At 35.6% G+C, this 14,505-nt stretch overlaps 2 protein-coding genes across 2 annotated transcripts in view; both read left to right on the forward strand.

Annotated features, from left to right (window-relative positions):
- LOC112049084 (protein tyrosine phosphatase domain-containing protein 1) overlaps positions 1-8,927 on the forward strand; it is a 52,981-nt gene extending 44,054 nt beyond the window's left edge. Inside the window, exons 7-12 of the mRNA XM_052885793.1 lie at positions 298-418; positions 1,324-1,489; positions 4,274-4,407; positions 5,435-5,545; positions 6,927-7,064; positions 8,621-8,927. Of these exons, the coding sequence (XP_052741753.1) occupies positions 298-418; positions 1,324-1,489; positions 4,274-4,407; positions 5,435-5,545; positions 6,927-7,064; positions 8,621-8,926 (976 nt within the window). The 3' untranslated portion in view covers position 8,927. The remainder of the gene's footprint in view (positions 1-297; positions 419-1,323; positions 1,490-4,273; positions 4,408-5,434; positions 5,546-6,926; positions 7,065-8,620) is intronic.
- Positions 8,928-9,956: 1,029 nt separating this feature from the next.
- On the forward strand, positions 9,957-14,212 carry LOC112049081 (death-associated protein 1). The gene is made up of 2 exons (XM_024086841.2): positions 9,957-10,148; positions 11,358-14,212. Exons 1-2 carry the CDS (start codon positions 10,097-10,099, stop codon positions 11,609-11,611), a joined length of 306 nt encoding a protein of 101 aa, XP_023942609.1. The 5' UTR covers positions 9,957-10,096; the 3' UTR covers positions 11,612-14,212.
- The last annotated feature ends 293 nt before the right edge of the window (positions 14,213-14,505 follow it).

Genomic DNA, 14,505 nt, shown 5'->3' on the forward strand with positions numbered 1-14,505 from the left:
CAATGCGGATTGTCAGACTTCACACACGCAGAGAATTATGAAAACTCTCAGGTTTCCTCACGATGTTTTTTGTTCACCGTTTTGAGACACGTGATATTTAATTTCTTAAAATGCACACAACTGAAAAAGTTGGAGGTTGGCCCCGGATTCGAACCCACACCCTCCGGAATCGGAGGCAGAGGTCATATCCACTGGGCTATCACAGCTATAAACTAAGCCTACCTAAAATAAATGTTTTTTTTTTTAATTTTAGACTGATTTCTAATGTTGATAATTTGGTGATTATAAATATTTCAGAGATCCAGTAATGTTAGCGAAGAATCGAAAGAGCTCTGAATTCACTCTGCGTCAATATTTATACCGCCAGCGAGCGACTCTGCATGGAACGGAGGAGAGAGCTTTTAGGGAATTGCCAAAGGTATACTAATTTTTTCATAGCCGTGATAGCCCAGTGGATATGACCTCTGCCTTCGATTCGGAGGATGTAGGTTCAAATCCGGTCCGAGAACCTCAAATTTACGTGCATTTGAGGAATTAAATACTACGTGTCTCAAACGGTGCAGGAAAACATTATGATTCTCAAGCATTATATTATATACGTGTGTAATTTTTCGATTTTTAGATTATTTTTGTGATTTTGAAGTCGGTTGTATTTTTTTGTTAAAAATATAGAAAATATAGCCAGTTTTCTTGCCACCATTCGACGTGGACGTGATTAGGGATGATGACAGTTTTTTAAATTGCATATAAATTAAGAGTTTGCTAATAGTAAAGCAATTTTGTAAAGTAACAGGGTATCTGCGATCATTACTTTCGGAGCTACAGGAATTTAAAGGGTCATATATGCGGCACTGCCACGGATCCCTGAAAAACGCCCTATACAAAATGGTACGATTTAATGACGTCGTAGGTACATAATGATCGTTAGATTTCTATGGACGTTCAAACAAAATTACTAATTCTTTGTTATTTGTGCGTTTATGTTTATAGTTCATCTATTAAAAAATGTCACATTTAATGTAAGAAAGCTGAAACTGTATGAATTTTCATCTAATTACAATAAAAAGTTTTGAAATTTTATAATCTTATTTATTTTGAAATATCCAGACAATCTTTGCTTTTTGTGTATAAATTAGTTACCATTGACCTTATTTACCCGAATGTATCATAAAAATCAATTTATTCAAACCTATTTAGTCATCATCCCCATTACTATATAATACATACTTAAAGCTAACTTGTCTTGTTAGCTAAAAGTTCCATATTGAATTATTTCTCAATAAAATAACACATTTTATATATACTTATATATTTTTCGTACAGATAGTGTATTGTATATGCGAACGTCTACTCAAGCTGTGTGGCTGTCACCAGAGCAGCGGCTTAGACTTGCGAGTCAGGAACAGACCCTTCTACAAATCCTTCTTGACTTACAAGCTGAAGCAGCAGCGTCTGCCTGAAGTGCGCACGCCGGAGGAGGTCGTAGCCAGTAAGTAAATAAATAAATATCATATATAAATATCATATAAATAAAATCTTTATTGACCAAAAATATATACAAAAAACCATAACATTGCCTGTGGTCTCCACACTAGATTGATCTGTATCGTGGAGACCAGGAAGGATTTTCTAATGTTTTCCGTTGGACTAGGACTAATTACAAAAATTACAATAAATAGGACTACATTACAAAAAGAAATACATTACAAAAAAGAAAAGTAAAGTAAAACAGTAAGCAGAAACATTAGATAAGAGTACACAATTATTTTAGCTTATTAAGTAGTTGAAAACAAGTGTTGCCAGATGACACTCCCGCTTTTCGGGGTAACCTGAACAGTGCATTTAGTTTAGGAAGCGCGGCCAGGTAAAATATTAAATAGTAGATTGTTATACAAATACACATTATTTTTGATATATTACGAACCTACTTAAGTAAGGTAGAGAGTCGTGATAGCCCAGTGGATATGACCTCTGCCTCCGATTCTGGAGGGTGTGGGTTCGAATCCGGTCCGGGGCATGCACCTCCAACTTTTCAGTTGTGTGCATTTTAAGGAATCAAATATTACGTGTCTCAATCGGTGAAGGAAAACATCGTGAGGAAACCTTCATACCAGAGAATTATCTTAAATCTCTGCGTGTGTGAAGTCTGCGAATCCGCATTGGGCCAGCGTGGTGGACTATTGGCCTTATCCCTCTCATTCTGAGAGGAGACTCGAGCTCAGCAGTGAGGCGAATATGGGTTGATGACGTAGGTAGGTATTATTTATTTAAGTGACACGTTTACTTTATTTTTAACCGACTTCCAAAAAGGAGGAGGTTCTACGTTCGGCTGTATGTATGTTTTTTTTTTTTTTTTTTTTTTTTTTTTATGTATGTCCAGCGATAATTCCGTCAATTATGGACCGATTTTGAAAATTCTTTTTTTGTTTTGTAGGGTTTACTTCCAGGGTGGTCCCATTTTTTTCATGTCAGGATCTGATGATGGCATCCTGGAGAAATTGAGGGGAACTTTCGAAAGTTGTAGAGACGGCTAGTACGTTTGTTAGTGTTTCCATAAGGTATTTTAAACCACCACAATTTTACGAAGGTTTGGAGTTTGTCTGATGATGGAGCCGAAACACAGACGATGGAACTCGTCAAGGATTTACAGCAGTCACCTTTTGTTTGGGCTTGATTAATTTGTATTGATGAGTACTTTCCACCTATATGGGTTGTGACTGTATTAAGGGTCTGGTGATGAAGACGAGGGACAGTGAAGAGAACTCCTCGACGGTTCACAGTAGCTACCTTGTGTTTGGACTTGATAAATTTGTATTGATGAGAACTTTCCACCTATATGGGTTGTGACTATATTAAGGGTCTGCTGATGAAGACGAGGGACAGTGAAGAGAACTCCTCGACGGTTCACAGTAGCTACCTTGTGTTTGGACTTGATCAATTTGTATTGATGAGAACTTACCACCTAGATGGATTGTGACTGTATTAAGGGTCTGATGATGAAGACGAGGGACAGTGAAGAGAACTCCTCGGCGGTTCACAGTAGCTACCTTGTGTTTGGACTTGATAAATTTGTATTGATGAGAACTTTCCACCTAGATGGATTGCGACTGTATTAAGGGTCTGGTGACGAAGACGAAGCACAGTGAAGAGAACTCCTCGACGGCTCACAGTAGCTACCTTGTGTTTGGACTTGATAATTTTGTATTGATAAGAACTTTCCTCTTAGATAGGTTGTGACTGTACACACGCAGTGGGTATGCTAACACTAAAAATAAAAAAATAAAAATTTTAATAAAAAAAATTCAACCGACTTCCAACTCAAAAAAATACTTTAACTAAAAAGCAAAAAATAACATCCTACCTATGTGCTACACTCTGATCAGTTTGAAGGCGGTGCCAAGCCAGTGTCGTGTTTTAATTAAAGCTGTTTCTAAAAGAACCACAGAAATTTTGTAGTTAAAACGTGTTTAATTAAAACATCACTGGCTTGGCACCGCCTTCAAACTGATCAGAGTGTAGCACATAGGTAGGATGTTATTTTTTGCTTTTTAGTTAAAGTAATTTTTTGAGTTGGAAGTCGGTTGAATTTTTTTTATTAAAATTTTTGTAATACTAGCTTTTACCTGCGAATTTATTTGCGTATAATAAGCTCAACTTGTTGAAATATTATGTCTGTAACTTCGGGTCAATTAGTAAAAAAAAAAAAACTTTTATTCTTAGCTTAGCCACTAGCTAAGCCTTGATATATGTTTTCTGTGCCCTTGACTACAATCTCACCTGATGATGCATTCTAAGATGGAAGCGGGCTAACTTGTTAGTAGGAGGATGAAAATCCACATCCCTTTTGGTTTCTACACGACATCGTACAGGAACGCTTAATCGCTTGGCGGTACGTCTTTGTTGGTAGGGTGGTAACCAGCCACGGCCAAAGTCCCGGATCTGGACTAATTAAAAAAACTTCATCGGTTCAGACGGGGATCAAACTCAGGGCCTCCGTCTTGTAGATCCACCGCACATACCACTGCGCCACGGAGGCCAAAATGAATCTATACTAATATTATAAAGCTGAAGAGTTTGTTTGCTTGAACGCGCTAATCTCAGGAACTACTGGTCCGATTTGAAAAATTCTTTCAGCGTTAGATAGTCCATTTATCAAGGAAGGCTATAGACTATGTTTAATCGCTGTATTCCTATGGGAACGAGAACCACGCGGGTGAAACCGCGCGGCGTCAGCTAGTTAATAATAATAAATAATTGTGTTCATTCGATACAGCACAAGTTCCAACACTGCCAATGGTGGAGTGGCGGGACCCGATAGAAGAGGATATCGAGCAAAACCTGGAGTCAGTCAGTAGCCTAACTGGCAGCGTGACGGGCGGGAACATGCCAGCTGTCATTGTATACGAGGTGGGTTTTTTATTAACCGATTTAAAAAAGGAGGAGGTTCTCAATTCGTCGCGTATGTTTTTTTTTTAATGTTTGTTACCTCATAACTTTGTAATTTCTTAACCAATTTTGAAAATTCTTATTTTTTTTGGACGAGTATACTTTGAAATTGGTCCCATTTAATTTTCATGAAAATCGGTTCAGTAATTTTGTGTTAATTGAAAATAACGAAATTGCCCGCATGATTGCTATATAAATACGACAAAGCGTTTCGGTCTCAGGCAACAAGTAGAACAATTTTACTACGCTAAGTATAGAGGTTTTCTGAGTGAGACTTCCACTTTCGCCATCCTCCTTTAAATCCTAATACGCGTATACTTTTGACAGATGGGTAATATTTAGCGAGGCAGGTTAGGGATGGATGATGACAGTTTTTTTAAATTGTATATAAATTTGGAGTATGCTAATAGTAAAACAATTTTGTGAAAGTAACAGGGTATCTGCGATCATTACTTTCGGAGCTACAGGAATTTAAAGGACAGATTTGCGGTGGTGCCGCGGATCCCTGAAAAACGCCCTATACAAAATGGTACGATTTAATGACGTCGTAGGTCATAATGATCGTTAGATATTTTGTATGGGGGTTCAAACAAAATTACTAATATCTTTGATAATTGTGCGTTTATGTTTATAGTTCCCATATTAAAAATTGTCATATTTAATGTAAGAAAGCTAAAATTGTATCAATTTTCATCTAATTACGATAAAATATTTTTAATAGATTTTAAATTTTATAATCTTATTTATTTCGCAAATACCCAGACAATCTTTGCTTTTTATGTATAAAGTAGTTAACATTGACCTTATTTTCCCGAATGTATCATTAAAAAAAATCAATATATTCAAACTCAGTCATCATCCCCATTGGTCTGAGTATTTATGACACTAATTTTTTGTTGTTTTCTGCACAACGAAAACCTAGATTAGTTGAACTTTTAGTAATTTCTTTATGTTCACTTTCAAAATGATTCAATAAAATATGTTGCAGGCTTTTATTATAGATCATCAGAGTCTTCCTGAAGAGAAACTAAATTACCTGAGACAACTTCGCACCGACATCAACCAGAGAAGAGATGCTATGGCCAGAATCGAGGAAGAGGTAGGTAACTACTGTATCTATTTCATGGACCTTTTATGGTCTACTGTTTAAATACTAAAAATAAAAAAAAACCATTTTAAAAATATATATTTTTTTTTATTCTTTACAAGTTAGCCGTTCTTTACAATTTCAGTTGATGGTAAGTGATGATGCATTATACGATGGAAGCGGGCTACTTGTTAGTTGGAGGATGAAAATCCACACCCCTTTTCGGTTTCTACGCGAAATACTAAGCTAAATCGCTTGGCGGTACGTCTTTGCCGGTAGCTTGGTAACTAGCCACGGCCGAAGCTTACCACTAGCCAGACCTGAACCAATTAAGAAAATCTCAATCGGCCCAGCCGGGATCGAACCCAGGACATCCGTCTTGTAAATGCACAGCGCATGCCACTGAGCAACGGACGCGTCAGAATAATTAAATTATATTTAATAATAATAATTAAATATATACCTACATTATTTAATACTTATCTGAAGTTTTAATTATGAATTTTTTTTTTTTGAAATATATTTAAAAATTTGTTTTTATGGCAAAATAAATCTTTAGAGACGTAATCATTGGTGCAGATAATAAATGCTATAAAAAATAATTACTTGGACAAGAAGTTAATATCTACTTGAAAAATATTACCTACCAATTTTTTCATGGAACCTGTTTTAATAATAATTCATACTGCTTAAGACCTCATTCGCACGAGCGTTTTTTTAACGGACGTTAAAAAAGCGTTCATATATAGTATGAAGTTAAATGAAGGTCTATTTCCAACGCCTAAAATTGAAAATGCAGCACTGCTCGAAAAAAAGCGTCATGTTTTTTTTTTCTTGTGAACATATACACTTGGGAATGCATTTGTTGTATTTGAACGCTTCCGTTAAAAAGCTTTAGTGCGAAAGAAGGCTTACAATCCGAAAAAATTATCTTTTTTTTTATAGAATATTTGCCGTATAAGAACATATTTATTTAAGAATATATGACAAGTAAATCTATCTATACCTACATAAAATAAATCTGTAGAGAGGTCAATTCTGTACATGAAATATATTTCCAAAATAACTATCAGGGGTGATTAGTAATCGATACTGATGCCAAAAATGCATCCAGTAAAATTTTTGTATGTCTGTCTGTATGTTCGTTATAGAAACAAAAACTACCCGACGGATTTTAACGAAACTTGGTACAATTATTCTTCATACTCCTGGGCGGGTTCTATACTTTTCATCACGCTACGATCAATAGGAGCAGAGCAGAAGGGATGTTGGGAAAACGGGAGAAGTTACTCCATTTTTACAGCGATACTACTGTAAAGGCTGGATTAAAGAAGGTGGTAGCGACCGCTAGTAGGTAATAAAATTAATTTGAATTTAATTTTCAATATTACAGGAAGATCCAGTAGTATTGACCGGTCTACTATTTGACTGGTTAGAAGGTCTGAAGCAGCCAGTTCTGGACAAAGAAGACCTATCCACCATCGTCGGTAGATCTAAGCACGTGGACATGTGCATTTTAGCTTTACAAATGGTACATAAATAACTTCATTACTATAAAGCATTATGCATAACATAACATAACATAGGCCTCATGCATAACATAACATGACATAACATAACATAGGCCTCTTGTTAAGACTTCCAAACAACCCGGCATAGAGCAGAGTATTAAGCTTTTTTCATGTTATATAGGCTTACGCTTGACTACAATCATGCCTGATGGAAAGCAATGATGAGGACTAAGATGAAGCGCGCTTGCCTGAGAGATTCCTATTCACTCTTGCCTTGAAGGTGCTCAAATTGTAATTACGTGTCAGGAAACACAGCCGGAAGGGCATTCCACATCTTAACAGTTCTTATTAGGAACGTTGACGCAAACCGTTAGGTGCGGGTTGACAGCAAAAAGATGCCACTACACGACGTCTCGCTGTTCTGTGGTAGAATGGGGATGGAGGAACTAGATTGTAAAGTTTCTATGCACACAGCGCCGGCTCGAGGTAAATTTTAGAATGGAGCGAGATCCAATTATAGCGCCTTTCCTGTTTGCTCCTAACATTATATACTAGGGACGTTTGAAAAGTTCGTAGCCTAACGTATATCAGAATGTCATACATTTTTAACTAACTTCAAAAAAAGGAGGAGGTTTCTCAATTCGACCGTTCGATTTCGATTCGATTCAAGCCGTTTAAATCATAAAGATTTAAACTGGATTTTCAGACACTTCTTTCAGATACGGCTTTAATTAACACAGCACTAACTTGGTACCGCCTTCAAACTGATCAGAAGGTAGCGCATACGAATTGCATACTCTCCAAAGTATATCCGGTAAAAGATCGCTATACATTCGACTTTGCGCCTGCCTATTGCGCTTTCTTGAGTCGTTTGGATAAAGCGGTTGTTTGATAACGACTCCTTAGTGGGAGGTCTATCAAAACTGCTATTTCCGGCGCAGGGTCGCCATTCCAACCGATTCTAAGTTCACTGACTCCAACGCCCTTTGGCTCTTGCCTCCTAAAACTATATAGCCAACCTTAAGCTACAAACACAAAGTAAACAACACATTTTTTTTGCAGCAAAATTAGTTATGGCGTTATTTTTTGGTCTTTCTAAATTCAGATGTAGAATCTATACTAATATTATAAAGCTAAAGAGTTTGTTTGTTTGAACGCGCTAATCTCAGGTACTACTGGTCCGGTTTGAAAAATTATTTCACTGTTAGATAGCCCATTTATTGAGGAAGGTTAGAGCTATATTTTATAACCGTACTTTTTATTTAACGGCAACCACTACTAGTGGTAAATAAATATATAGGTGCATTAGGTATTTTCCGGAATAAGCACTTGGGTATCCCATTTTGTTAATAACCATACAAAGGAAGGGTTTAATATTATATACGACCTAATTGAACATCTGAAAGTTTGCAGATCATTGCTTCTATCTAGATAAGTTAGGTAACCACATGTAGTGAAAAGCGCGGGGGATATTGATTATCAATTTATATTTTTGGTAAAATTCCTCCAATCCCCCTTCGTAAGGTTTCTTTGGCTATGATAAAATGATTAAATAATATGTTATTTTATTTCGCAGGAGGACGTTATACTTATAGAATATCTTCTGCGCTTCGTAATAAGGCTGAGACCGCTCGCGGCGCAAAAGAAAATCGACATCATCAAACGACTTGTCGCGTCGTTAATCCAACAATGCGTCGTCATAAATGGGAAATCTTTCCCAAATAAAGATTTACCAAAACTCAGGGACGGAACCTGCTTGCAGGTCACAAATTTCATGTTGCGTATGGTGGTAGAAATACAGAAGGACATGTCGAAGCCTGGCAGGGATGATATGGACGTGGTGGTCCCATCGCGGAGGTTGAGAATAAAAGCGTGGAAATAACTCTTGCTTTTTAGTTCCCTTTCCCTTCCTTTAGTTTGACGGCCTCCGTGACGCAGTGGTATGCGCGGTGGATTTACAAGACGGAGGTCCTGAGTTCGATTCCCGGCTGGGCCGATTGAGATTTTCTTAATTGGTCCAGATCTGGCTGGTGGGAGGCTTTGGCCGTGGCTAGTTACCACGCTACCGGCAAAGACGTACCGCCAAGCGATTAAGCGTTCCGGTACGATGCCCTGTAGAAACCGAGAGGAGTGTGAATTTCATCCTCCTCCTAATAGTTAGCCCGCTTCCATCTTAGATTGCATCATCACTTACCATCAGGTGAGATTGTAGTCAAGGGCTAACTTGTAAAGAATAAAAAAAAAAAAAGATACCTACTTAAATGCTTGATGTACTTATGCGTAGATGTTAGTCACACAAACATCGAATTGGAAGTGCACACTGCCATTTAATCTATTGTGCCGCTAGGCCGCTGCCTATCCTATAAGTATTCAATGTTGATAGTGCCTTCAGAAAAAATCATTCCCACTTTAAGTACCTACATTTAAAAATATATTTCGAGACTTTATTCCAAACTTTGTCGCCGTCCATATTAAACAATACTAGCGGACGCCCGCGACTTTGTCCGCGTGAAACTCGATGTAAACTTACAACTACCCCTACCCTACCTCTACCCCTTTTTAATTTTTTTCAGTCACAAGAACCTTCTCCTGACAATAACAAAACACATACCTAAAAAAAATAGTGAAATCGGTCCACAGTCCAGCCCTTCATGTGTAATGGCGTGACCAAGGGATATATGGATTCATTTTTAAATAGGTGATGATAATGATGAGCAAGGAACATATTTAAATTTATGATGAGTTTGGCGCCATTTATTTAAAATAAGTTTAGTCATTGCTTACTCGTCAATTAGATGGCAACAAACTTTTCCACTCGTCACTAGATGGCGGTAGTTGCACATAAGACTGCTCCTGCCAAGAATTTGCGTCTAACTTCAGGTTACATTTCCATTTTCTTGTTTTTATTTATTTTTTATCTGTATGCAAATTGTGCCCGTGTCATTCTCGCGTCCTTACACGTTGTCAGTTTTGAGTTTTCGATTATTTATCAAATCTTATCAGATTTTATACGTTGTACAGCTTTAATATTACTTCGTTAAACCAATCAGCAATGTCGTCTCCAGACGAGAGCTCCCAACTAAAAGCGGGCCATCCACCCGCTGGTAAGTTTTTCTTAGTTTGTTTACTTGCACATTGCACAAGAACAATCATATTTTATTTTTAACACAGCTTATAGGACGTATGGAAAAAAAGCAAAACAGATACAAAGGAATGGCACATTCTAGTTTGGTTTCGTTAGTCATTTTTGCGCATACATCTCTCAAACATCGTTCTTATTAGCCATAAAAAAAATATGTATTATTCATAACCTTGGATTAGTTTTTTTTTTCATTTCTATACCTATATGATTGTAAACAAAGAACTTCAAGGTTAGCCGTTGATAGACCATATCGGTGAGTAATACAATTAGGTAGGAATATTGTGTTACATGAGTATTATGAAATAATATTAAACAGGTAATATATTTTCCAACAAACCATATCACTGTAATGTAATTTTAGATCCCACATAAATTATTGATACTATAGTATAATCCACATGGATATTATAAATGTTTGACTGGTGGGAGGCTTCAACCATGGCTAGTTACCACCCTACGAGCAAAGACATACTGCCAAGAGATTTAGCGTTCCGGTACAATGTTGTGTAGACACTGAAAGGGGTGTGGATTTTCATTCTCCTCCTAACAAGTTAGCCCACTCTATCTTCAACTGCATCATCGCTTACCATCAGGTGAGATTGTAGTCATGGGCTAACTTGTAAAGAATAAAAAAAAGTAAGTTTTTCTGTCTGTTGCCTATTCACGGCTAAACCATTGAACCAATTTTAATGAAAGTTAGTAAAGAGATAAATTAGACCTTGTAGCAAAACATAGACTTAACTTCTTTCATCCTGGAAAATACAGAAATACAGAATTTTACCTGAACAGAGTTGGGGGTGTTCATTAGTAATCTATAAATATAAAACAAATCCAGGTTACTAACACCATTTATAACTGCAGAATGCTACAGATCTGAATGAATTCAGATGAAATTTGATACAGACTTTATAGTGCATAGGCTTTTATAGCTTGGCGACTTCGTTCTTAACACTCCTGATGCAGGAACAGGCCGGGGAGCATGTAGCGATGAATGAAAATCCCACGACTGATGCACCTCACTTCCCCGCACCCATGATTTCACACCCGCGCATTCTTTCCCCTTGTCGCCCGCATATCATGGGAGTGTCATCATCGAACTTGCAAGACTATATATATATTTCCACAAAAACTTTTCCTTTAACAAACTTAAGTCAAAAGAAGTCTTTTTCAGTTAAAGCTGGTGGTATGAGAATCACTCAGCACAAGGTGCCTCATGCAAAAGATAGTAAGGAGCCAGCCAATGAGGACTTAACCGGTCTCGGCGGGCCATCTGCAGTGCCGTCCAATCCAGTGTCTATCTCCGGAGCACCCAATAGAGGCAACGCTGACTTCACGCCTCAAGCTGCTCAAGTCGCCCACAGTCCTAAGCCTCCAGTCCATGTAAACGTTAAACCTAATGCAAATATCCAACAGCCCAGAAAGTAGACTGATTTGGAAGACCAGAAATGCATATCAACGTCCACAGGCATAGAGTAAAAGATAGTAAACAGGTTTTAATAACTGTCACAAGGTTTGTGTGGAGAGGCACTAGCTCAGGAGTTGTCACTAAAGGTCTCCCACGTTCAGGGATGTCAAATTAGTTTAAATTGTTTGGAAAAAAGTAACTAAAGGTGTAAATATTGTTATCATCAAATTCAAAGTTGCTTGTAGGAAGGGATAAATGTAGTTCTTTTATTCCTGATACAGGGTTTGGAAGTCAAACTGACTTAATTTATCTTGGTAATGTTTGTTAAGAGGTATCTCTATCTTTTTCTTTATGTCTGTGATTTTTGTTGGGTGTTTTATATAATGCAAGATGAAGTGTAAATAAAATCACTTATCTAGAGTTGGCTATGCAATTTTAAAACATTGTGAAGACTTATTTTCATTTGGTTTGTTGAAATTTTATATGAAATATATAATTGTTTATTGTAACTCAATAGCCCACAATAAAAGAGGTGATATGTTAAATCCCACTATAAGAAGGCAAATATTCTTTTAAAAATAGAGTTAAAAATATTTATCACATATAAGTTCAATAACCAGTAGAATAATTAAAACTAGGTCTTGTGAAATTTCAATACAACTTTAATCAATAATGTACAGTTGTGTAAACATTATTAATGATTGTAAGTGTTGTGTACATGAATGTTATGTTTACGGATTATTTCATGTAGAATGGTGCAGGTGGCAGTTCGTTTCACTCTTGAAAGTTTCGCGATTCACGATAATAGTATATATTATGAATGTCATACAGGCGACTGTCACCAGACCCATGCTATCTGAAAAACACTGTAGTTGTGAATTGTACATTAATTCTGTACTTGAAAGTGATACAAGATTTGTAGAATTGTTTTGCAGTGCATATATTTTTTCTTTTCACAACCACAAAAAGCAAACTCCAAAATTACCCTGAATTATAGGAAGTAAAACTTTTGTTTTAACAGACTTGTCTTTGACTTCCTAGATAAGGAATTATGATTTAACCAGATGTTCAAGAATGAATTGAATTACATATTATTTTGATGGAGAATTATTAGTTAAAATCTAGTTTCAATACAAAAAAAAATATCAAGCATCTAATAAAATGATGACATCAAAATGTATCTTTTTTATGGGTTAAAAAAAAATATTTTGCTGAATCATGTTCGACAAGTTAAAATCTCAATTTTCCTTAAACTTAATGGACAACCTTTATGTTTTTGCTCTCATAAAACACCTAACTTAAATAAATGTTCTGCAGTCTAGGAATTAGTTTGCTATATTAAGAATAAAGTCAATAATTTATTTATTGTCATATCTTTGAGTAATACATATTTGGATTTGATGTTCTTGTTATAACAACCTAATCATTAATGGGCTATCCTAAAAATATTCTTTCTATTTTTCATACTTCAGCTTATATTTTTTTATTTTGTTTCTTTTTTTGAAGAATTTTATTTATTGGTTGTGCAATTTAAATAAGACTAAAAACATTTTTTATTTTAGGTAACCAAATTATTTTTAGCTATCTCTTCAACACTTGATACTTTTCTAATGTCTATAGTAAAAGACTGCATTGAGAAATTATTAAAAAATATAGACCAGATCAGAAATATAAATAAAAAATCTTGGATTGGGCGCGACACTACCTACTATTTTTAGCAGTTTGTGCTTAGTATGCTAATGTTAGAAAATAGTTCCTTTTTTTGCTGCATAACAAGGTTTTTTTTTTATTTTTTCTGGTCAGGCCATGACCTGAACGGTACAATGTGTTGAAATGTCAGATATAAATAATATTCATACAAAATTCGTTTTTTCACATGTTCCTTGAAAAATATGAACATCTGAATTTCCCAGTTACCTTATTTATTATGTAACAAAAGACCTGTGGTTTCTTGATAGGTATTCTAAGGTTTCTAATTACATACATTATGTATTATGGTATTGTGCAAGACTATCTCTATGTTAAGGATAATAAATATAATAATACTTAATTGAACATGTTATAAATGTACTGATATTATAACTATATCTATGTTGGGAGAAGGATGCTCAAACCTGTTTGGGAGAAGACTTATAATTGGCAACATTTTATAATAATGCCATACTTGTGATGATAAATTCCTCCCAATTTGGTTTTAGTACAAGTGTTATTGTTATTTAAATAAATAATATTTTTTAACTCAGACCCTGTTTGAACACATAGAATATATTAACCGACATTCCTGTATGCATTTTGTAAGTTAATTGATTAACTTGTGTAACTATTTGATTCAGTTCTACCATATCCAAAAAAGTTTATGAAAAAAAATATAAAATTATTGTAGCAGAGAAAATGTTTAAAAAGATGCTATTTTATTAGGGTAAATTGGTGCTAAAATGTTTTTATTGGTTGCATTATGTTAATTTAACATTCCCACGTGTTTTCAATAATATAAATTCAGTTTAAATAAAATGTTAAAAGCTAAGATTGGTCGAAATGTGTTGACATTTGGGACCACATGTTTTTTAAGGTTTCCTTTTTTTTATTTTTCTTTTAGTTTTAAATAAAAATATTAAAATGTCTTTGTTTATTTTTCATTTTATTACGACTTATTTACCTATTACTTTTGTACCATAAATGATGGTTGTAGACAATCTTTATATATATAAAAATGAAATGCTGTTCGTTAGTCTCGCTAAAACTCGAGAACGGCTGAACGGATTTATCTTATCTTGGTCTTGAAATGTTCGTGGAGGTATAGGGAAGGTTTTAAAGGTAAGAAAAATTAGTATAATTGCCGGGAAACCCATAAAAACAACCCTTTTCTATTTCCCATACCACGTTTAAGAGTCAAGCGGTAGAGGTAGGGTAGGGG

This window comes from Bicyclus anynana, chromosome 2 (assembly GCF_947172395.1).
Source record: "Bicyclus anynana chromosome 2, ilBicAnyn1.1, whole genome shotgun sequence".
Classification (NCBI taxonomy): Eukaryota; Metazoa; Arthropoda; class Insecta; order Lepidoptera; family Nymphalidae; genus Bicyclus; species Bicyclus anynana.

What these genes read in the sequence shown, in the direction of transcription:
- LOC112049081 (XM_024086841.2), top strand. Translation starts at nt 10,097, where the DNA reads ATGTCGTCTCCAGACGAGAGCTCCCAACTAAAAGCGGGCCATCCACCC. An exon ending in AGCGGGCCATCCACCCGCTG is followed by an intron (nt 10,149 to 11,357) that starts GTAAGTTTTTCT and finishes AGTCTTTTTCAG; the next exon opens with TTAAAGCTGGTGGTATGAGA.